The 24,236-nt window shown below is 44.7% G+C and overlaps 2 protein-coding genes across 4 annotated transcripts in view; both read left to right on the top strand.

Moving 5' to 3' along the window:
* LOC117582543 (Down syndrome cell adhesion molecule-like protein Dscam2) overlaps nt 1-24,222 on the top strand; it is a 117,668-nt gene extending 93,446 nt beyond the window's left edge. Inside the window, exons 8-10 of one of the 3 annotated variants that reach the window (XM_034270351.1) lie at nt 3,203-3,571; nt 10,942-11,127; nt 24,195-24,222. In XM_034270351.1, the coding sequence (XP_034126242.1) occupies nt 3,203-3,571; nt 10,942-11,126 (554 nt within the window). In that variant the 3' untranslated portion in view covers nt 11,127; nt 24,195-24,222. Of the gene's footprint in view, nt 1-3,202; nt 3,572-10,574; nt 10,622-10,941; nt 11,987-24,194 lie in introns of those variants that run through there. The other 2 variants (XM_034270353.1, XM_034270352.1) reach the window with 2 other exon arrangements.
* On the top strand, nt 17,661-20,180 carry LOC117582545. The gene is made up of 4 exons (XM_034270354.1): nt 17,661-17,930; nt 17,987-18,527; nt 18,634-19,520; nt 19,580-20,180. The coding sequence occupies exons 1-4, from the start codon at nt 17,699-17,701 to the stop codon at nt 19,978-19,980; spliced, it is 2,061 nt and encodes a 686-aa protein (XP_034126245.1). The 5' UTR covers nt 17,661-17,698; the 3' UTR covers nt 19,981-20,180.
* Nucleotides 24,223-24,236: the final 14 nt, after the last annotated feature.

Genomic DNA, 24,236 nt, shown 5'->3' with positions numbered 1-24,236 from the left:
ATTTTGTAGAATTTCTCAACTGAGTTTCTCTAAGTGTAAAAGCAAAAAACATGCCTGTAGAAAAGTGCAACACGGCGGCAAGTGCAGAAAACTCAACAGCAGCTCAACGTGCCTAGTCCTGCCCCTCCTGTTCCACTTCCCCCTTCCAGCACACTTTCCTCGTGCGGCCCTTTGGTTGTTCCTGCAACATTTAAGCGCATTTAGGGCAAATGCCAGGCAGCCTTCTGCCCCTGCCTTACGACCCTCGGGCCTCGACTCGACTCGCATCGCGTCGCGTCGCGTCGCTAATTAAAAGTGCAACAAGGAGCAGCAGCAGCAGCAGCAGCAGCAGCACAGGGTGCAGAGCAACAGAAAAGGTCGAGCAGCGATGAAGAGAGCGGGTTAGGGCAGAGAGACAGAGAGAGAGAGAGCGGAGGAGGAGGAGACGGAAGGCAGATAAGGAGGCGACTGCCATTAACACCCGAGAGCTTGAGGTGCAAGCTGGCCGAGAAGCCAAGTGCTAGGCAGCAGGCAGCAAGTGTGAGTGGAGCAAAAGTTGTGCCAACTCTCAGTGGCGCTCTCTTGCTCTCCTTCTGGTGCGCTCTCTGGTGCCATGCTATTTAGTTAACCGTTAATGGCATTTGAAACTGTTTTTATTGTGCGTATTCTAGTGCTTTTGCTCTCCTTTTGCTCTTCATCTGCCATCTGCCTGCGCCTCTCCTTCATCTGCTGGCTGTTGCTGTTGCTGCTGCACAAAAATGTTGCATAATTGTAAGCGCTTCCGGTTGAAAAGTTTGTCGAGTGAATTAGAGCTTCGGCGGCAGAGAAACTTTAACCGCTGCTCCTACTCCTCCCCCTTCTCAAGCACTTTTGTGGGTCGTCCCAGAACTTGTTTACATGAAAAGGTTTTTACACACACAAACTGCTGCTGAGAGTCCGGGCAGGGAACGGGTTTAATAAGCAATAAGATGTGGGCAGGGGGTAATCACATGAAGTGCGGGAAGCAGGACTGCGACTGGGACTGCTGCTAGTCGTTATTGCGGATCCAGAACTATGCCGCAACTGTTGTTGTTATTTGCACAAATCAATGCGGACGAAACTTTGACAAACTTTAATTGCGTCCCCGATTTGTGCCACACACACACACACACACAAACACACACTACTTCGAGGAGCAAGTACTTCCACCCCAACCTCCCCTTTAACTGCCAAATTCCCATTTAATTTCTTAAGGAGTTCCGCTCTTTCCTGCTGTTGAAGCAGGCAACACAACTGCGAAATGTTCCATTCCCAGACAATGGAAATGCATTAAAATTGTTCATCAGTGGTTGGCAAAACAAGTGGGTAAATGCTTATCGAAGGCAGAACGAAGCTTTAGATACCCTGGAGAATGATTATTTTATGAATAAAATTCGAAAATTTCATCTGGTTTTGTCGGGATATAAAAACACGCCAAATTGTAGTTTATTACAATTTAAAGGGATTCTTATTAGGAATAAATAATTGATTACCACAGGCATACAATGCGAGAAATAGTTCCTAGAAGATTCCACAGATCTTACGACTGCCCAACACTTCCTTTCCTTCAAGGCCAAACCCCTTGCTCAACTCGTATTACCCTCTGATGTGAAAGGGTACACAAAATAGAGAGAGGGAGAGACTGCCAACTGGTAGCACCAAGAGAGTGGAAATTTTGTTATTTCGGTCAAATATTTTGCTCATTGTGTTGGCAGGCAGGCAGGCAAAAACTTGAGCAATCAAAAGTTGCCTTGCCTCCTCCTCATCCGTTTGCAAAAGATTCTCCGTATTTTTGATGCTTATCCAATTGAAAAGTTTCAGTGCTCCGCTCATATTTTTTCCTGCCTGCCCGTGGAATTGCTCTTGGAGGAAGGAATTCTTCTCCAGAAATACAAGAATTACTCCCACAAGAAACGAAACGGAATCTGCTGGCATAAAATGACTGAAGCAAATATGCAAATCGCATGGGGCCATAGAATAGAAGAAACAGCGCATGAAATGTAAATGAAGTTAATATTATTACTGTTTTAGTTTTATGGATAATCATAAAAATTATCACGCCCCACCGCCAAAAAAAGGCACACCACGCGAATAGTTCGCCAGGAAACTTGTCATAAAACTGAACCTAAAAGCCACGCACATGTCTGCGAATCATTCCCATGAGGACCTCTGACCTCCTGCTCTACTCTACTTGGGTCTTTCTCCACTCAATCTGAACAAAAATTCGCACAAATCGAATATTTTATTGCATACTTTTCGATGCGCAACGAAAAATGTTCCGAAAACGGAGGATGCCAACAGGAAAACTAGCAAAACTTTTGGTGTTTTCTGAGAGAGGAAATGCTAAAGAGAATAAATGCTAAAAAATATGCAGCGGCAGGGGAAAACTCTTTGAGAAATAGAGCAATAATGATGGCCACTAAAAGTAATAACCAAATCCTCATTAGCAGTTTAATTTCCAACTGAAAGATGCTCCTAAAAATAAAGTAGAAAATTAGTTCTTGGAAAGAAGTTTTATTTTTCCTGAGAAAACACTTTTGGGAACACATTTCCGCCGTTCATGGCGCTGCGCACAACTCAAAATTCAAAAAGTTTTTGTGTTGCCAGCAAAGCGTGCGTTTAATATTTATGAGTGATTTATCACGATATAAAAATAATAATAAATACGACGAGGACCAGGACACAGCCAGTGAGGCAGGCACACGCAACACCCAACAAAGGAGCAGCAGGGAACAATGAATGAGTGCAGGAGGAGGTGCCAAGGCATGAAAGAGGAACAGAAGTACCACCAGCAAGAGGAAGTAGTAGTAGGAAATGCCGCTCCATGGAGGAGCAGCAGCTGCTCCAGCGTAACAGGCACCGCCGTGCGGACATGCCTCCTCGTAAAAATGTCCTTTAGAAGGGGGAGAGCTTGAAAGGTTTTATGAGTCTTGGATAGATTTTAAGGCAACTATTAATTAGGACATGTCTGACGCCGCAACTCCACGCTGGAGCTGCCATTTTGGTGGCAATTTTTTATGTTTTAATCAATAAATAAAAGTAAAACTTTAGCTTTAACTTAAACTTTTAATTACAATTTATTTGATTGTCGAAACTTTCGCTCGTTTGTGTCGCTTGGGCACAGAGCCAGAGAATCACATCCCTGAACTACTTTGTCCTTGCTCTGAAACATTCATCATACTTTTTTTTCGCTCTCTCTTTACAGGGGTCAACATGGGCTACATGGAGAACAACTACTCGAATTCGAACAACGGCGGCAGTGTCAACTCCCAGGACTCGTTGTGGCAGGTGAAGATGTCCGCGGCAGCGGTGGGCAATCAGCAGAGCATGGTGCAGGCACCGCTCAATCAATATGTGGAACAGCAGCCCACCTACGGCTACGACCCACTGACCCATGGCGGCTATGGCGCCGTCGATGACTACGCACCATATCCACACTTGACGGCCACACCCAGCCAGGTGGGCGATGAGTATCACAATTTGAGGAACAGCCAGAATCCGTCCCGACAGGACTACTGCAGCGATCCCTATGCATCCGTGCAGAAGCCCAAGAAGCGTGTTGATCAGCATTTAGGTGAGTGCCTCTTGAAGGATTAAATGAATAGATTAACAATCAGTAAATGAGTGTATGAATGGGCGAATAAATGTATGGAAATGTCTCTAACAGAAGCGAGCAATAAATGCGAGTGAATGATGCAGAAAGAATGAGCTGAAAGATGCATCTCCAAGGCCATGTTTTCAAAGCCCAAAACTCACTCAAAAAATCCCCGAAAATCCACAGATCCCTCCCCTTGTAGAGCCAATAAAAAACACCCGAAACACAGATTCCAAACAGATTTAGTTAGAGGGTTTTCCTTGTTTTGTTTTCCTCATTTTGATTGATAAACTTTTGCCCAGAAAGTTTGCAATTTTGTGACACATTAAGCTGCTGCTGATGTTGGAGGATATGGCGGGGGAGGAAGGTCTGAGAAAAAGAGTAAGAAAGGTCTCCCGCCAGTGCCTATGTCAAAGTAGGGCACAAAACTTTCACCCTCAAAATGGCATTTTGGGTGGCTTTGCTTTGGGTCTCTTCGGGTTATGACAACTTAAGCACTAGAGAGGCGTCCTAGAGGGCATCCTTTTTGGCCATGCTAATTATAAACACTGTCCAAGGGTCACACACACACACACACACTCTCTGTCTGTGTGTTTTGAAACATGTCACAAATAAGCAATAATATTTCATCCATGTGTATCAGCTTCATATTTTTGTGCGAGCTGTTGGCTTGGGCTTTAAGTCTTTGGCCACAAAAAAAAGTTTTGCTTTAAGCGGCAAACAAGCAGCAAATGCCGCAAAAGCAGGACAGATGTGGAAGGAGTAGAGTAGGAGAGTGGAAGGAACCTTTCTGCCCTTTGGCAGCTGCAGATTGGCAGCAGTACTCTGGAATGGAGCGAGGGTATTGGGACTTAGGGAAGATCTTGGCGAAGGCAAGCAAAAAAGGATCTCCAAGGAATACTTTAAGTAGATTTGATTATATTTTGTAATGGGAAATCAACAGCTGAACAGCTGAACAGCTGAAGACTTCCCCGCACAGATCCCTCTTTTGGCTGCTAGCAAACATAATCTTCGAGCAGATCTTGGATCACATAATTTTCTGTGAAACAATCAGCCAATAAACACTTCATTTTAATATTTCAACCAAATTCAATCCCCAATTTCAACTTCCTGCAAGTGTATTTCCATCTGCGACTCTCAAGTGTAGTCCCTGCCTTTTTCTTCTGCCCAAATTGTCTCTGACTGTTCGTGCTTTCTGAGTGTGTTCGAATTTTGCACGTTGGCAGTTTGAACGGTGGGTGGGACGGCAGGGAGCGTTGAAGGAATCCATTTTCTGCCGCATGGCCCCGCATGTTTTGTTATGTGTATTTTATTATATATTTGTGGTCCCTCTGCCTTCCTGCCGCTCTGACTGTTTGTGTGTTGCAATGCCAATAACACCCCGCAAGTGTTTTAAAATATTAAATAATAAAAACCGAACCGTAGCCTGAACGCTGAACCAAAGCGAAAGATGAACAGCCCCCCCCCCCCCCTGGATGCGGATGCGGCTGCGGATCGGCGGAGCTGGAGCTGCTATGTGTGTGGCAACTGTAACTGTGGCAGCGGTACAGTGTCGGCAGTGACTGTAAAGCGCCAGCGTCTCGTATGCGCAATATTCTCTTGGAATATTTCTGTATTTGTGTATCTGTTGTGGCCACAACTATGAGGCGAGATGAGGCACGTGTGGCGTGCCTCTGTGTCTGTGTGTGTGTTATCTTTACGCTTTATGAGCACCAAAAACCCGCAAAAAAATACCACACTTTTTTTGCTGCTGTTTGTTGTATTTTTTTGGGGTTTTATTGCCAGAATGTTGTTTTTTTTAGCCTGCTGAATATTGTTAGCTGGAGGTTCTCTTTTTTTGTTTGGCTGCTGGCTTCTCTGCGTTGCTCTTTGCGCTTTGGTGCGTGCATATAAAATGCAATAAAAAGGGAGACACCAAAAAACACACACACCCACAGACACAGCGAAGAAAACATGACAAGCCTGATGGTCAGGCGGATATGCGATGCGATGTCAATGTTTGCCCTGAGGTTAAACGCAGAAGCAGGCAGCGAACAAAAAGAGACAAAAACTAGGGAAATACACTTGAAGAAACAGCGCAGAAAAGGGCACTGGAAAAAGGGTAAAAATAGCTTAGGGTTGTGCATAGAAGAAATCTGAAATGTATGAAAAGTGACGCCAAAAACTGTTCCTAAAATCTTTAAAAATATATTGAAGAAAAATTCCTTATACCCTTCCCCAAGTGTATCTATCATAATCGCAAGCAATGCTGGAAAGAAAACATTTTGGAAATGCCAAAACGAAAGGCACAGCTGTCCAAAGATAAGCAGGAAAGAGCTGGGAGAGATTGTGCAGACGGGGGAAGCAGCAGCAGGAGCAACTATTGCATGCCAATAAAAAGTAGCAACAATAATAATAGTGGAGAAGAAAATAAGCAGCAGAAGCGAGGGAACTAGCGGAACCAGAACTACCAGTAGATAGGGAAGGAGCAGCAGGACACATGGAAGAGGCTTCGCAGCAATGGAAGGATTCAGCAGCAGCAGATACGAGTCGTAGATCCCCCATGAGTGCCATCAAAAGCAAAGCAAACTAAAAGCCAGGCCAACAGTGGAGGGCATGGAAGAGGGAGCAGAAGGCAGCAGCAGATGCTACAAGCGACAGATGCTTGGAGGGTTGAGTGGATGCGGGGTAAGGGGTAGTGGCACGGACTGACAGTGCTACAATATGCAAATACATCTTCATTACATTGATGTCAGCTTATGCACAGCTTGGCTGCATGCAACTGTAGCCCCAACCCCAACCCCAACCCCTTGCCATGTGTGTGCATAAGCATCTGTGTGTGTGTGTGTGTGTGTGTGTGCCAGAGGACTACTATCCATGTGTGTTCGTATTTGTATGTCTAAAAGCTTTTACACTTGCCAAACTCACAAAACTTGAACCCCACTACCCCCCACTACCACTCGCAGGCCGAAGTACTGACTTTTGTGCAATGCAAAATGCAGCAGCAAATAAGTGAGTGATCAAAGGGGTTAGGGGGGAAGTCCACATGGTGGAAGGCGGCGGGGAGCTGTGGAGCGGCATTCGATGAGCGGCGGTCCTGGCCGGAAGGAAGTCTGCGCCAGGCGCCAAAATGCTGCGTAAGCAAGAAGCAGGCAGCCAGGCAGCGTCTGCCTCCTCTTCCGCCTCTCCTCCTTTTTCTGCTCTCAGCTGTTAACATGCGAAGAAGGTTATAAAATCAGCAATGAGAGAGCAAGGAGGAACAGGGCCAAAGAGTGGCCCAAGAAGGGGGGCGGCTGTAGGACCCATACTGACTGATTGATTATGCAGACTTTTGTGTCAGTTGAGCGCTTTTGTTTGGTCTTTTGTCAGATGTACAGACACGCACACACACACACACACACACACACATGTAAATGGCTTTAATTCATCATTAAAGCAAAGAGTGCAAAAGAGACAACGGAAGGGACAGAGAGGGAGGGAGAGCAAAAACCACAAAGGGGGGAGATAAAACACCAAAGGAATGAGAGCTGGTAGCCGATTATCCCACAAAGCTTTTAGCAGATTATTCAAATTGCTACTTCATGAATATACATAAACGATTTTGATTAATATCCGAGATACACAAACACACACATGCAGATACACGACAAATTTGTGGGGCAAAAAGGGAATGAAAGAAATGTATGAATGAGCGTAAGTTAAGTAATTTGTGCGCCATGTAGGGGCTTGCTTAGAGCGGCTTTAAGTTAACATTTGAGCAGCGAATTTTATAGAAACACTTGCCAAAAAAACTGCTAAATGATCTCGAAATTAAAGCGGAAATAATAGGCCTTGCCAGTTTCCTCTTTGCTCCATTTTATCCGTGCATCTGCATGGCTGGAATCTGCTCTCGAATCCTTTTGGGGGCCCACATCTTTCGTTTATCTTCGCGTTGAAATGCTCGTAGTGCAGTTTGCCTTTAGGCTGGGCGGAGCAATAAATGCTTCGCCAATGACAGGAAAACTTATTCAAAGTGCCATAAAAACCTTGTTCATGGCGCTCGACTCTCGTGCTGGCTGGGCTCCAGGAAATAAAGGTGGCAAGCGGGCGGATAAGCAAGGCTACAGGGCTCTGCTATTGGGAAATCAGATAAATCACATGAGTCAGGATTTTTCTGCAACAGCAAACGAGCAAAAGGGAGTTGCAGGGAGCAGCAGCAGGAGTCGAAGGACTGAGCACACTTCAGAGCACTAAACACACACTAAGTGGATTTGGGAGTCACTACAGGAGCATGTGAAAATGGTAGCTGGATAGCTGCTAGATAGTGTGGAAATGGAGTTTAAAAGATGAGAGAAAGCCAGTGGCAGTGGCAGTGGAGAGAGTCCAAGGCGAAGGCAGCCAAAAGGCAACAAATGATAAGCGCTTTGGCTTTTGCTTTCGCTTTTGCTACTACTTTTTATATGTTTTAAGTCCTTGTTTGGGCTGCCTTGTTCTCCTTGTTTTGTTGCAGTGAGAGAAAATGAGGATAACTATGGATAAACTGCTGTGCTCTGAACAATGGGGAATACTTTTTGTATGGAGAAATGTTTGCATAGAAAATTGCTCTGGAAATGTTTGTAAAAATTCATCGACTCCCCTCTGACATGCCTCATATTTTTTCCAAGTGTAGCCGGAGATGTGTGTGTGTGTGTGTGCCTTTGTGTGCATGTGTTTGTGGGATAAACTCATCTGCAATTTGTTTACTTTCGACGTTTCCGAAAATTGACTAAAAACTAAGGAACGAACACACAAAAAATGGGTTATTACGGGCTTAGCATAACAAACTAAAACAAAAAGGATATGAGAGAGAGAGAGCAAGGGGGAGTGAGAGAGAGAGGGCAGCAGCCAGCAGCCAGCAGCAAGAATAACAGACAGACAGAGGGAGCGAGGGGCGAAAAAGGGTTGGCAAAAACAAAAGAAAAACTTACACAGGGAGAAGAAAATTTGCATCTTGTGCGTGGGTTGTGGCTGTGTGTGGAAAAAGGTGGCGTCCAAAGTGGAGTCCAACAGTGCGTATGCTTAACGCAAAAACGATTAAGTTGTTGAGTTGAGAGATAGAGATGGGAATGGGAATGGGAATGGGCAGGCGGGAGTGGGAGAGAGGAGAATGGAAATTGAAAAACAGTGGGGGAAAAACTATCACCAGAAGCAACAATAAACAGAGGGCCAGGAGGAGAGGTGCACAGGGAGGAGGCGTACGGTGTGTAGGCGGGGCACACACACAATTAAGTTATGCGCATAATAAACACACACACACACGAACAGACAGCCTCACGTATTGGCCATAAACTACGAGAGTGGTCGCAAAGCATGAGCCAAAAAAAATCTTTAAAAATCTACCAAATAACAAAAAAAGGGAAATATTTCAAGAAAAAAGGATTCATTCTCCACTTGGCTTTCCGGCTTGCAACAGAGTCAGCCCTTGCCCAGCGTCTCCCCTCTCCCCCTCTGTTTCTCCACTTTTTTTGGGTCAAGTTTATGCAGATGCCAAAGCGAAGGAGAAACGAAATCCGAGTCGAGGCGCTGGAGGATGGCGACAAACGCGCTTAGAAATGTTCACACGGCCAAGAGAAACCGCCACCCAGAAGAGGCATGGACTAAGAGGAGGAATATGTTAAAGAGCAGTTGTTAAAAAGGATTTACGTTTTACATTTGTGCCGAGCAGGAAGGGGAGCGACCAGGGGGGACATTCACACATTGGTATTTGGCCAGCAAAAAAAAGAAAACCATTTCGATGCGGCGATTTTTCGATTCGTTCTCTCTATTTTTTTATCGACTATTTTGAAATTCAAATTCCAATAAATTTCCCAACGATTTGGCACACAAAGCAGCAGCCAGCAGCAAGCAGCAGAGCCCAGCCAAAGCCAAAAGCGAAAGCCAAAAGCGTGTGAATGCTCGAAGGTTGTTAGTATTTGAATCCTTTTTTTAGGAAGGATTTGCATGAGCAAAAGAGCTGCGGACATTCTTCAGCAGGGAGACAAGGAGTAATTGTGGGGGATGGAGGAGTAAACGTGAATGGATGTGCTTAAATATGCAACAATTTGTAGCAGACAAAGATGTTTGCCAACTGCAACCCAGCCCAAACCCAAACCCAAACCCAAAGCCAAGCCAAGTGGACGGGACGGGACAGCACTCTGGAGGAGCGAGTCCCTGCCAAGTTCTTTGATTATAAATTAATGGGCTGTTTACATGGTCTGCCCAGCACCAAACACATACACCCATCCCGATGGTATGCGTATGCATGTCCTTTCCAGCCTCTCCTCTAATTCGATTACAATTGGGATACCGTAGAAGGGGCAACAGACAACACAGACAACAATTGCACTTCGGCATTGTTGTTCTCTCTCTCGTTAGTGGAAAAGCAATCAACTGGTAAATGAAAACAATTGCTGTGGGCCCACAGCATTCCCCATACTTAAATGCACAATTTAAAGCCTGAAAGATAAAGCGAAAGAGTTTTCTGATCAATCAATTATTGAACTTTAATGGGTGAGGATTTGAGGATGGGATTAAGAGACTTTTGAAGTGACTCACTGAAGTGAGACTCTCTTATGGCGGAACTATACCCTGCTGAAAGTTCTACTTTTCCCATGCAAAATATACGAAAACAAAACAAAATTAAAACCCAAAACTGCAAGCTGCAAAAATATTTATAATTGCCATAATTCCACTCCCCTTTAGCTTCTCTAAGAGCCTTTATATCCTGTGTGTGCCTGTGTGTGCCTGTGTATCCCTGTGTGTGTTTGTTCTCATTTTAAGCTAGTCCTTAAGCACCTCTGAGCATCTCTCACCAGCAGCCTCAGCTGCAGTTGCCGCCGCATCAACTTCAATCAAAAACTTGACAACTTTTGCCCTAACTTTTTGGCTTTTCTCTACTCTACAATCTTCTCTCTCTCCCACGCACACATGGCTTGCGCACAACTCATGCCAAAAAACATCAAAAAAATAAATATAAATATTGATAAATGAAACCACGAAACATCAGCGGACATCATACAGGATGTTACGCTCTAACGGAGCGCGCAGGCTGAAGTAAGTTTCCAGTCAGCCAAAAGGACGAAGGCAAAAATATTCGATTACCCTGAATGATGATGAAGAATTTTGAGTTACTTTCGAGCCTACGTTTGTTTTTTTTCCCCGTACTTCTGCTATGATTTTGACATACCCTGCCACATACCCTACCCATCCACGAAACACTCTCATCGTGTGTTTGTTTTTACTTTACTTTGCTTTACGTTTGGGTTACGCTTTGATTAGCATTTTGTTTTTAATTGTTTGAGCATGATTTGCCCAATTTTAGGCCTATTTCGGTGAAACTAATTTAAACAATTTTCCCCTCTTTCCCTGTGTAGATTCACCATATCACGACGTAAGCGGCCTGCCGAATCCGTACAATATGGAGCATATGGAACAGGATGAGGTCCTGCCACCACAACAGCAGCACATGTCCCTCAGCTACGACGACAGCTTCGAGGGCGAATACTCGACAACGCCGAATGCCAGGAATCGTCGCGTCATACGCGAAATAATTGTCTAGAAACAAAACGAAACGCAACGGCAACAAACAAATTCAGCACTCAATATATTATCTATCCAACTATATAACTCTCTCACCCACAACACACACCACACACACACACACACATCGAATCTACATCCACACAAACAACATTCATCATCATCGAAAAAGAGTCTTTAATGTTTTTAATATTATTTCTTGAACCTTCTGAACTCAAATTCTAATTTGAAAAGTGGCCATTTTTTGAATACTTTTTTTATAATTTAAAATATACATAAATATATATGTTTTATGTAGGCTTAGTTGAGGGATACGACGGCGAGCGTGTGTTGAGTTTTATTGGCAACGAATGATATACATATAAATACCATACCATATGGGGTTTCCCCCTAGCAGCTACAAAATGATGGATAGGCATAGGCATAAGCATTAAGCATTAAGCAGAATACAGATACAGATACAGATACAGATACACACAGTTACAGCTACAATTGCAGACACCTATTCTCACACAAACATCACCCCACTGGACGAGCACTTAATGTTACACGATCGATCGAACAGGTAGCAGTTATAGATCTAAATAAAATAGTAGTTAATAGGTAACACAGTCTATGATCTAGGTCCCAGTTTTGCGTGCAAGTGGTACAACTTTAAGGCATCCAATGTTGAAATGAGTAAGGAAATTTCAAAGAAAACTTAAGTAAAAATCTCACACACAAACAACCTAGGCTTAGGGATCCATTACGGACTAGATCGTAAATTAAATCCATTAAGTGATTCGCATTGGCTCTGTGCTTTCTTCTCACAGATACTCTCCAACAAAAGCAAGAAAACAAAAAGTATATTTAAACAGTACGACCTGCCACAAAAAACAAACAAGAAAAACGAAAAAAAAGTAAACAAAAAACTTACCTTAAACTAGTTTTAAATTTTAAACACATCTGAAAAAGAAAACAAAAAAATGTTGCTTTAAGTAAGTTCTACGATAAAAGAAGAAACAAAAACTACAACAGAAAACTTAAAAAAATTATTACAAATAATTGAAAAATAGAGAAAAACCCACAAAAACAAACTCCTCCAATTCAACAAAACTTTAATATAATTTCAAAAATTTAGCATTTAATTTAAACGTTCAAGAAATCATTGATTGTGTTCTGTTTTCTTTTGCATTTGTTTTTGATTACGCCCTGACGAGCTTTTTGTTGAAATTCAAAATTTTAATGATCATATTAAAATAATTTGTAATTTATTGTTAAGTCTTTACTCTAACTAAAAACCAATCCAACGAAGCGGCGATTCATTCATTAAGTTATGTATGTTAACGATATAAATGTTTTGTTTGTGAACTGTGCGATGTTTTATTACAAAATAATTTCCCCGTTCAAGTGTTTTTTGCAACTTTTTGACAATGGCACACACACACGATAAACGATAGACGATAAACGATAAATGGTAAACTGCACACGATGCGAAACATTTTTTGTAGCTAAGACTTATGTGTAAATACATGTGTAATTTGTATATATTTACTTGAATTGCAAAACAAAGTAAATACGCAGCAGCACCAGCAGCAGCGGCAACTTAAACTAAATTGTAGTTAATTTTAAACAATTTCGAAATGAATTTAACTAGTAAGCAAATGTGTAAGAGAGAGAGAGAGCAAATGCCACACTCAAAAATAAAGCGAATAATTCGGAAACAAACAAAAGGAAAATCTCGTTAAATGAACAAAAAGCAAACACACACAGAGAAACGGATAAAATTAAGCTAAAAAAAGGAATACGAATACGAAATGAGAATCTTTATTATATAAATTATACACTCTTAAAAAAGTAAGCGAATATACATTATATATACATAAATACATATATATATATATACACACAGACATATACATCTACTTATTATTTGTAAATAAGTAAAAGGCATAATATTTTCATTTCAAGAGTCCCTCCCAAAACACCCACACAAAAATCGAAACGAAATCCATTAAAAATATATTTCCAAAAAAAAAAAAAAAGAGAAACAAAATCAAAATCTTTTTTATTTAGTACATAAAACGAGAATACACACGAGAGTATATACGATATTTTGACTGACAGACACAAAATGTAGCGCGGCATGTGGCACATCATTCAAAAAACAAGAATGAATAAAGTGAATAATAAAATGAACGACTGCGAGTATGCAGTTCCCAGGCATGCACAACAGAGACACGGTGGCAGCTGAGAGAGGAAATGCTATGCCCCCCGGGCGCTGTTCAAATAATAAAACACTTTGTTAACTATTTTGTATGCCTTTCTGATTTTCTGATTCAATTCAACAAATTGCCAGCACACGCAAAAAACGACAGAGAGAAAAACATTAGCTAAAATATTTATGATGCATACACACGTACAGTCAGACACTCTCACATGAAGCAAAACATACAATATTTTTTTATTCAGTTTTAAAACGAAGGTAAAAATAAAGCAAAAACATCAAAAAACAAAAACAAAACAAAAGGATGAATTTAAATTAAATGCCATGCGTTTTGATTGGGTTTTGTGGCTAGAGAGAGCAGCAGGATTGCTGCAACAAAAGGAGGCAGAGGAGGCAGCCTGAGCTGCAGTCTGCAGTCATTGCATAATGTGCCATGTTTAAGTTGATTGGCACCAAATTTATAGCCATGCAATTTGACTTAAGTGGCAATGCAGGAGACGTCGCTCGTCGCTCGTCGCTCGTCGCTCGCTCTGGCAACTCTGGCGCCGGAAGTAACACGACACTGACATTTTAATTTAGTGCCAAGCGCAGTGGCTCACAGGACGCTTCCTACGCTTCCATCTCGTCCCTCTGGGCTGTTGGGTTTCCTGTTCATGTCACTTCTTCTTCAGTTTTGCGTAAGAAACGGCAGCCACTTTGACTGGCGCTGACAGCGCCAGAGCCCCCCGAGTGGGCTCCGCCTTGGATTGGCAGTGCGGCACACAGGCAGCCTTCAAATTGGCTAACAAGTTGTAATCAATTCGATTAACGATGTGAAAGAAATGCATTCAAAGTGGAATAAAAACATGTTGGCAAGTAAGTGGAAAGCAAAAGTAGTCCACAATTACGACTATAATGCAACCGTAAGTATGAAGCGGCGCTTACTGACTTGGATTCGAATGTGTAGCAAATGTTTTGGGACATTTCCCCGATCACAGTAAGCCATAGCACGCCCAGATAGGCACACAAATAGCGGGGGAAACCGAGATAGGAATAAATGAAAAAACATCTCAACTTGCTTGCATACTTTTGGATACATCGAAATTCTACAAGAGTCTACTTTTAGTTAAGATTTAATTTGCAAAAGCGAAGCCTAAGCCTGAAATTTATTCGTTCTGGCAATTTAGAGGCTGGCTGATTCTTCTTTTCTGTAGTATTTTTCTGTACTCCATAAAAAGCGCCCGATCTGATCATGGCAAGTCTTTTCGTCCATCGATTGACAGCATGATTTTTATGATTTTCGCAAATATTCGCACAAAATCCCATTCCCCCGTGTGCCAGGGCATAATGAGCACACCTGTGAATTAGAGCCAAGTGGGAACACTTCAATCCAGCTGCTGCTGCCTCTCGATGACATGGATTTAGTAGAAAGTAGGCCACAAACAGGAGCAAGAGCACACAGCCAGAGCCAGAGCCAGAGCCAGAGAAAAACCAGATCGAAATCCCAACCACCCACACCCACACCCACCACAAGCCCCAGCAACCGCCGCAGTCATTCATTCATTCATATCTCAAACAAAAGCGGCATATGAAATTCATTTACTCCGCTCAGAGCCATTCGTCATTCTATGGCGCCCGTTTCCCACTTTTCCCACTTTTCCCACGGCAGCATTCCACTGCATGACCAAGGGTGCCTCATCCAGCACGTAGTCGGCGGCAACCACCGTCAATTAAAGCGTTGCCGGTGCCGCCTAATTGGATTTATGCCACATTTATGTGTGTGGGTTTAGGTGCAAATTCGGTGGCAGGCAGGCGGCAGCACAAAACTCGTGCTAAAAATCAGTAGGATAATGAGCGAGAACTGCTGCCATTAGGCTGGAGTAGGGAAAAACAGACAGGCAGCCAGCGAAACAGACAAAAGTACGAACCACAAACTTAATGCCAGGCAACCCACACAACAATTGCAACTTGCGAAGCACTAGCAACTTTCGAGGACTTTAAATGAAATTACGCGAAAAGTTTCGGACCCAACAGCCACCACCGTGATGGTAACTTTTTCAAGAGGTCTTCAGGACTAACGGTGCTTCTCCTCGCTGCTCTGCTCCTGCTCCTGCTCCTGCTCCTGCACCTCTCTTCGCTGCTCTCTTGCTCTCCCTCTCTCTGTATATTTGCGGTTGCGGGCACGCACTCGTTGGCCTGCGACTCCGACGACTCTGTGGCCGAGTGAGAGAAAGAGCGAGAGCGAGGCGCATAATGAGTTTCATAAATTACCGCAAATTAAAGACACGATGAGTGTGCCGCCGCCGTGCCAACTTATAGATGCCAACCTCTTTGCCACTCTGGCCCCCCCTTGAGCTTCATCCTGCCGTCATCCAATCAACCCGATACCCACTCTTCCGCTCTCCTCCCTCTGTCTGTGTGGGACTTTGCGGTCATTGGTTTGTAATTAATGCGACCAGAAGCTGACCAGCGCCGGACTTGGCACGCCTGCGGCCGGCCTAATGTTACAGCAGAGCAGAGCGAAACCCAGCGGGGTCAGAGGTCAGTTGGCACTGGCACCGGCACTGGCACTGGCACTGGCAGCGGCAATCCTCAGCCTGCGGTCGCCATCCGTGTGGAGTTGAGTGCTTTTGTGTTTAATTTTATTAATTATCGACGTAATCTTTGAAGTTCGCCTCCAACTTTTATCTGTGCTGTGGCGCCTCCGCATTAATCGCGTTAACTCGAATCGAAGCGTACGTGTTTGAGGGAGGTTCGTGGCGCGAAATTCTCGCATAAGCTTTTTGGCAGCACCAACTTTCTTTTTGCAGACCCTTTTTACCAAAACCCAATTACACATGCCAGAGAAGACAGGTGAGTGGAGGCTCCTGTTAAATGATTGCAAAATCCTGTCCAAGAATAATTTGATTTGATTATCCCTGTTGCCAGGCTCATTACCTGTGGGCTGAGCAAATGCAGGACAGCGGAGAAGAGTCGCACCCTGGCAACAGCTGCTCATTTGCCAGCTCTAATCCTGGGCGCACATTCCCAGCGTCTCCTCTGGCAACTGCAGAGAAGAAACCCCAAGGCCAGACAGAGCCCTTTTCCCAACGGCGTAATTTGAGCGCAAATATTGAAGTTTTAAAACCGCCAGGAAACAGTAGCAGTAGCAGTAGCAGTAGCAGCCAGCCAGCAGCACCACAAATAAAAGAATAATCATAATAATGAGCAAATATTTAAGCAGCCAGAAATCAGGGAAAGGCAAGGACCAGACCAGCCAGACCTGCAAAGGGGATGGAAACACTCGCCCTGGATACATAAATTTCCAGGTCGATAAGGAGGATAACCAGAACCAGTCCCAGAACCATCCCCTTGTCAATGTCTCACTCTCTGGCCTGCCTCTTGATTGTAATTATGAATGAAATTCGAATTGCAAGAATGGAAATTCGCTTCAGTTTCGCTTGCAGTTGCTGCCCTGCCACGTGGCATGCTGCTGCTCCGGTCACGTGTCGCCCCTCCGTTCCCATCCGCATGGCGTACTCCGTCGCAGCGTCGTTTCGCGCTCATCGGAAGTGCCAATAAGTAGTTGTCAATATTGACTGATTATCTCAACACGGTCGGGCAGAAAGTGGGAGAAGGGAAGCAGCAGCAGGAAGAGTCGTGATTGTGAGTTGTTTGGGTCTTAAGCGGAAGCAAACATAAATCACAGCGAAGCGATAGAAAACGATGGCAACGGAGGCAGGCAGTCAGGCAGTCAGGCAGGAAGGTTCTCTCCACCGGGCAATGCAATTATTTTCACAGGAGATGGCCATAATTTAGGTTGGCAGGCGACAGGAAGAAGCTGCTGCTATTTAGTTCCAACTGCTGGCTGCCCCAGGAGATGCGCATAATTGCATTTGAATGGGCCAAGCCCGAAACTGAGACTTGCAACAGAGCCGGAGACAACACTCCCCCTCGCATGATTTGTATCTATCACTGTGAGGATTACGCTAAGCGAGTGGCCATCAAGATGGCACAAGGTCTTAACTGCCACGAACTTATGGCCGCAGATTACTATCCCAAAGGGGATAGTAGGGGGGATTTTTCCACTTTAATGGAGTTTATTTCTGTCTGCCTGCTGATCGCTAGGCGGACAACTACAAAACGTTTCTTATCATAAGAGTTATTCCAGAAAACATTTAGAAAACTGAACTCGCACTGCAGTAAACAAATGAGAGTGAGGCGCCGCCGCTTTACCGACTTATCGGCATAAGTTTTATCACCAAAAGAGAAGAGAAAACCCAAGACAGAGAGGCAGAGAGGCAGAGAGAGAGAGCGCGGGCTCTGGGTAAGGCTTGATAAAATATAAACGCTGTCTTTAGCTGAGTTACGATCGCTGGTCAGTCTTTATTCCAACTTGTAAAGTCGCAGATCTGCTGCTAGGAAAAATGTCAAAACTCTTGGGTCTGGCTCTGCCGCTCCTTCTGCTGCTCCTCATGCTGCCGGGCCACACAGCTGGACGCTGCGAGCGTTCGACCACCCTGCAACATGGCTCGATAGTGAATCGGAATAGAAATCTGGTGCGCTTTCGCTGTGATCCTGGATACTCGCTGCAAGGCAGTTCCATTGCCACCTGCGGAACGGATGGCCGCCTGCGCGGCGAACGACCCTTTTGTGCGAGTAAGTGACAGTCTTCCGTCGAAACTTTGGCTAAAACTGTCCATTAATCACTATAGAACGTGGCTGCCCGGAGCTGCAGACGCTGGGGAACACCGATAGCTTCACTCTCAACGGCCTGAAGGCCTACACCGTCTGCCACGATGGCTTTGTGCTGGTGGGAAGCGGCTCTGCCTACTGCAATGGCACGCATTGGAACACCGCTTTGGGCAGCTGTCGACGCAGCAATCACTCGTTGGATCACTCGTGCGACTTTGAGAGCGAGGATCAGTGCGGCTGGACGGCGGAGCAGTCGTACATGCAGCCCTGGAAGCGCATCAGCACTGTGGCGGATTACCACTCGTATCGCACGGGTCCGCGGCACGATCACACCTTTCAGAGCAGCTACGGCGGGCACTATATGCGCATGGAGACCAAGAGTGGAGCGTTCGGCAGCTACCACTTTATGTCGCCCATCTATCCGCGGGAGCTGAGCCTGAAGACCGCCTGCTGTTTTCGGTTCCACTACCTTATGTATGGTGTGGGCGTGGAAAGTCTGGTAGTGTCCGTTAAGCCGATCTCACTGTCCGTTCAAGACATGTGGACTTCGTTCAAGGCCAAGTGAGTCTCACAGAGAGCGGAAGCGACGTTGATAAGCTCCCAACCCGCACTCGTCATCGTTTGCTCACTCTCTTACACTTCCTCTCTCTGTTTGTGATTATTGCAGTTCTACGAAATGGAAAGAGACTGGCAGCCAGGGCACCCAGTGGCTGGAGCACACCATCTTCATTGACGAAATGGAGGAGGATTTCCAGGTAATCTTCACGGCCACCGATGCCAGAGCGCGTTTCGGTGACATTGCCATCGATGATGTGCGCCTGATGACGGGCCGGGACTGTGGTGTGGGTGAGTACACAACCACCCCGGAGCCCACCGTCAAGCCCGACAGCAGCGAGGAGCCAATGGTCTTTGACATGATGAACTGCACGAATCGGTGCGGGCAGCCGGGCAGCAGATATGTCCTCACGGAGGATGGCATACTCAAGGGCTGTGGGTGCAATGAGGAGTGTGTGGAACTTGAAAATTGTTGCCTCAATTACATGGAGGAATGTGTTGTGATGACTGATGCGACTGCTGAGGAAGAAACAACAACTATTGCAACGACAAAAACAACAACAACAACAACGACGACGACCAGAAGGCCAACAACTACAAAGCGAACTACAACAACGACTACAACAACACCAAAACCGACAACAAAACGAACTACAACAACAACAACGACAACTACAACACCAAAACCAACAACAAGGCGTACAACAACAACAACAGCAAAACCAACAACAACCACAAGGCGTACAACAACAGCAAAGCCAACAACAACGACCACGAAGAGAACAACAACAACGCGAAAACTTACACCAACAACAACAACAACGACTAGGAGACCAACAACAACGACACGGAAAACAACAACTAAACCATTAACAACAACTACACCAAACACTACAACAATCACACCAACGACAACGACAACTTCAACAACAGCATCATCAACAACCACACAAAAATCAACTTCCGCTGCTGTTGTCAATCCTCCTAAAGGAAATCCAAGTGAGAATCAACCCCACCCCTCCACGATATATATATATATCATAGTCCTCTTTCGATAGTTTCCACTACAGAACGACTCAATAATCGCATCTCGTGGACAGTGGATCCGAATGAAATTGCTGGCAATATGGACATCACAGGCAACTCCAACGTCAATCCCGCCCTCGTCATGTTGTACCTTCTGCTGGCCATCGCACTGATTGTTGGACTGGCAAATGTCACCTATCGCTGGATCATACCAATGGCAGCGGCCACGCCCAGCAACGAGAAGGCGGTGGCATTCCAGAAGGCCTTCAGTAAGCTGAGAAAAACGCGGGTACCGCGTCGCAATCTGCCGCGGGATGGTCAGGGTCAGCCGTTGTGCGATACGGATGACGAGGATGGTGATGACTATTTCGAGAATGATGCCACCCGCTTCGAGGAAATGGGCGTGGACATACGAAACGTGACGGACCTTTGAACGAAATGCGGGAAGTGCACACAAAGAACTCTCCTTCTCTATCAATATGTGGGCTCTACCTTAACCCTACCCTTACCCCAACCCCTCTTCTTTCTTGTTTCTTATTCTGTTTTTGTATGTATGATTATATACCTATTGTATAGGTTAGGCATCCTAACTCATTTTGTGTAGGAAAGTAATAAAATATGTATGCAAAAGGCTGCAAATGATTTGAAAAAGTGCTGAGGATGAAATTTGTGATTGTAATTAAGCGTTCCTTGAGTCAAAGATGGTAAAGGATTGGAGCACCAATTACTCGAAATAAAAACTGCGGAAAAGTGACCTAAAAATAACTATATTAAATGATGAAAAAGTTACCCCTCAAAGTGCTGGCAAGAACTATAAAGATCTCAATTAAATGATGCCTCAGCTACATGTGTTTCAAGCTGCATTTAATCTTAGTAAAATGTCCCAAAAGTAAAGATTGCATAGAAAAGGGTTCCAGTTCCACCAAGGGCTGCTCTCCATAAAATATTACATTCGAATTATTTTATATTGTATCCCATGTATCCGAAAATACATTGAATTCTTATAAACAAGTGCGCAAAAAAAGGGTCCCGTCGCACAGTCCTGAATGAAAATCGAATCTATTATAACAAGAAACCCTTTTGGCATGAAGGAACGGAAACCCTCTCCTGAGCATGAATCACTCTTCTTTTTGTTGCACGTTTAACGAGCCTCAAGAGCTGTGGCTTGGCCACGACGATCTCCCCTAATCAAATCTTGTGGGGAGTGTCAGTTACTCAGAAATGTTGCTCGGCCTGAGGGCAGCTCCTTCTCCTGCTGATGCTGCTGTCAGTCAGTCAGCCCTGTCCCTGCCCCTGCCTCTGCCCCTGCCGCTACTCCTTACTGCAGAGTGTTGCACGTGTCCTGCCGCTGGCGACTGTGCTGTTGCAACCACCGAGTCCAACTCCGACTCCTGGCTGGTTAAGAACCACCACAGCAATGGGGTGGCTCTGACTCTCGCTCTGGCTCATGTTTTAACAGCGGCTTTGGGTTGTGATTTAGTGGCAGCTTAGCGTCTGTGTCTGGGATGCCCGGGTACCAGTTACCACTAACCAGACGTCAACCTTGCCTCCTGTAAAATCCTTCCCCGGCCTCCCCCTTGTAAAACCGTTTTGTGCCGCACTCAGCGAAAATATTTTTCTGGGCATTTCATGCAATTATTGCCTTTTGGACCAGACCAATCCCAGACAACGATCCCCACCACCATCAGAGGCATTTTCCCATTCCCATTCGAGTCGCTTGCCAGTTTGCACGCTCAACAAATTTTCACACAAGATTTTCCACACAGAGCAGCTTTTCCGCAAAAGAGGGGAAAAGCCTAGTTCCAATTGCTGGCAGAGTTTTGCATTTCTCCCTGCCTCCGTTTTTGCCTTTTCCTGGATTTTTTGTGTGTGTTGCTCTTTGACTGCCTAGACACCCCTGGCCGGGCAGGGTTGCCGCCGCACTTTCTGTTTGCAATTGTGATTTAGCGGCCCACAGCACCCGGAGCTCTATCGACTTCTCACACATCATTTGATCGGGGGAATTTCTTTTCGCTTTTACTTTTTGTTGTCCTTTTTTTTGGGGGGTGGGGACGGTTTTAATTAAAAAGGCATTTTGACATGGGGCGTGCCTGGAGACACTTTTGGCGTCTAATGCTCGTTGAGTTACTAATTAAATGGCAAAAGTAAGTCGGCTTATCTAAGGGGAGGAAGCGGAAGCGAGGGAGCGCTCCTTCTTGGCTTGGGGCTTTGTTGCATCGTAAATATCGTAAAACTCACTTGACGAGGCCTGGGGACAAATTTTTGCATACCACCCAAGCCCTGGTATGGGCATTGAAGTGGGTGAGCGGTGGTGGCCTGCTTATCTATCGCATTCCGGACAAGCCCACACACGAGGAGAACGACGACGACGCACCCTCGCGACACCCAGCAACATTTTGCGGCTCGTTGTGGGCTCCCATAGGCCCTGGCGACTGTCCCGCGCTTATCGCAGCAATAAATCGCATTAATTTATTGTTGTCGCCGCATTTTTCGAGCCACTGTGCGGCACTGCCTCTTAATGGGCTTGTCCACTCCACGGACACTGTGTGGACACTGTGTGGACAGGGGGCTGTAGCTCACTGCATTATTATTGTTTTCCATTTAACACTTTTTAGTGGGCGCCTCTGCAGGCGGCTGGTCACCTGGAAGGTCAGGAAGGGTATGCCCCTTGGGTTGGCAGAACACAAGAAACGGAGACAGAATTATTATTTGAAAGTGGCATATACAATATCTGCTAATAAGACGAGTTTAATGTAATGAAAGTACATACAATATTGAGCACATGTAGAGCAAAAAGAGGCTAAAAGGAATGTACTTTTAATGTTTAGAATAATTTCAGGTAATGGTGTATGCAATCAGTACATTTTGATGGACATACGAAAGCATAAAGGTTGAACATAAAACACTGTAAAGTCCCACTTGCACTCAAAGAACAGATTAATAAATGTACACATAAAGATTCGTTTTTGTGGAAATAATTCCATTACTCTACTCGCTCTAAAGTTCCTCAAAAAGTAAATAAATTAGCTGCTAAAATTACACAAAAATCAGAATTCTTGCTGCACACTCCAATACTCTCTGTTTCTGTCTCTTCTGCACTTCTGCCTCAATTATTACCCCCTCCAAATGCAGTGCATTTAGGTCCTTAGGTCTACTACTGCCCAAGGATTTTCTCCAAGTCAATCCGCAAAAAGCCGTGTGTCCTCCTACCCGCATACATTTTTATTGATTTGCTCAATTTTTATCAGCTGCGTCAGCATTGCAGTTTTGCTGTTTTAATCTTCGTTCGCTCGTTCGCTTCGTGCATTGGTCATGTGCGAAATTGTTGCCCCCAAAGAGAGAAGATTGCTATCAGCAGACGCCAGCCGCATGTCCTCTCCACTGTGGCTGGGGACTGTGGCCTTGGGGGGGCAGCAAGGATATTTATAACACTACGGCTGCAATTTATTATGCAGTGTCTGGACATTGAATGAAAGAGCAGGAGAAAGCGAAGTGGAGTGACGGTTTGTTGGCTACTTTCACGTGCCACTCACCAAAGATGTCACCTCGAAATAGGGGGGTTCCGGGCTTGGCACACACAAAACCTGGCCAAGATTTATGCACTCAAGTTATGGCGTTGCCCAGACTGCAACTTTATCGTATGCCGAGAGTGTTTCCATTTGTGTTTTCCCCCCTTTCTACCAGCTTGACCCATAGCACACATTTTGCTTGAGCTTCCTGCTCCAACTTTCCCTCGCCCTGGCCCTCGAGGTGGCAGCTGCAGTTACAGTTGGTTGTTGCAGTGTTGTTTTTGTTGCTGTTGCTGTTGCTGTTTTTGTTTCTGTTGCTGTTGCCTGTTCTCGACATTTCCTGTTGCCGTGCCGTTATCAGTGCTGTGCTGCCTGGCCCCTAAAACTTGTTGTCGACTGCAGATCTTTTTTGCCATTCTGTCAGAGTATTTTCTATGCGAGTATTTTGCTGCCAGGGAATAAAACTGTGACTACAATTTAAATAAACACACAAAAGCTTGGACAAAACGGAGTGTTGGGTTGGTCGGGGCGTGACATAATGAAGTTTGAATGCCCGAAAAGTACTCGTAAGTTGTTGGAGAAAGGATTTTGCACTAAGAGTTTCACTGATTTAAACATGAGAGTGAGTGCTGAGCTCTAATGCTGCTAAAGTAAGCTTTAAAGTAAGTTTTTAGTAGGATTTTGACATCACAATTTACTAACTAACTAGAGACTACTACTGACTGTACTTTGATGCCTTATCAATCTTGAATCAGTTATTAAAACTCCACTTAAAATTCATTCAATTAATTCCGCTCCTAAAAAACTGTTCCACAAACTGGCAACATTTTTTCTTCTGTACTCATTGAGACTTAATTTGCTGGAAAAGCAAAGCAACAAAAACATTTACACCAGGGCTAAGCCTGATTGAAGCAAACGTCATCCGTGAAGCTCGTTCCCATGCCATCCTCGGAATCAGGGATCAGGGATCATCATCATAATAATCATCATCAGCGTCGTAAGGAGGAGAAGGAGAAGTAGAGGGAGGAGCAGAAGCAGTAGTAGCATAAAAACTAATTAAGCATCACATTTCACATCCAATTCGCTTTTACTCTCTCCTCCCCCGAGAGAATTACACAAAAATATAACGAGTATCCCGGAAAAAAGCAGCAGGAAATTCGGCAAAAATAAAGGAGAAAAT

Source organism: Drosophila guanche, unplaced genomic scaffold (genome assembly GCF_900245975.1).
Source record: "Drosophila guanche unplaced genomic scaffold, DGUA_6, whole genome shotgun sequence".
Taxonomy (NCBI): domain Eukaryota; kingdom Metazoa; phylum Arthropoda; class Insecta; order Diptera; family Drosophilidae; genus Drosophila; species Drosophila guanche.
This window is presented reverse-complemented; position numbering and strand designations above follow the sequence as displayed.

Excerpts from the sequence above, each read along its gene's own strand:
- LOC117582545 (XM_034270354.1), top strand. The coding sequence starts at position 17,699 with ATGTCAAAACTCTTGGGTCTGGCTCTGCCGCTCCTTCTGCTGCTCCTC. Across the intron at positions 17,931-17,986 it reads CGAACGACCCTTTTGTGCGA|AACGTGGCTGCCCGGAGCTG; the intron begins GTAAGTGACAGT and ends TAATCACTATAG. Across the intron at positions 18,528-18,633 it reads TGGACTTCGTTCAAGGCCAA|TTCTACGAAATGGAAAGAGA; the intron begins GTGAGTCTCACA and ends TGATTATTGCAG.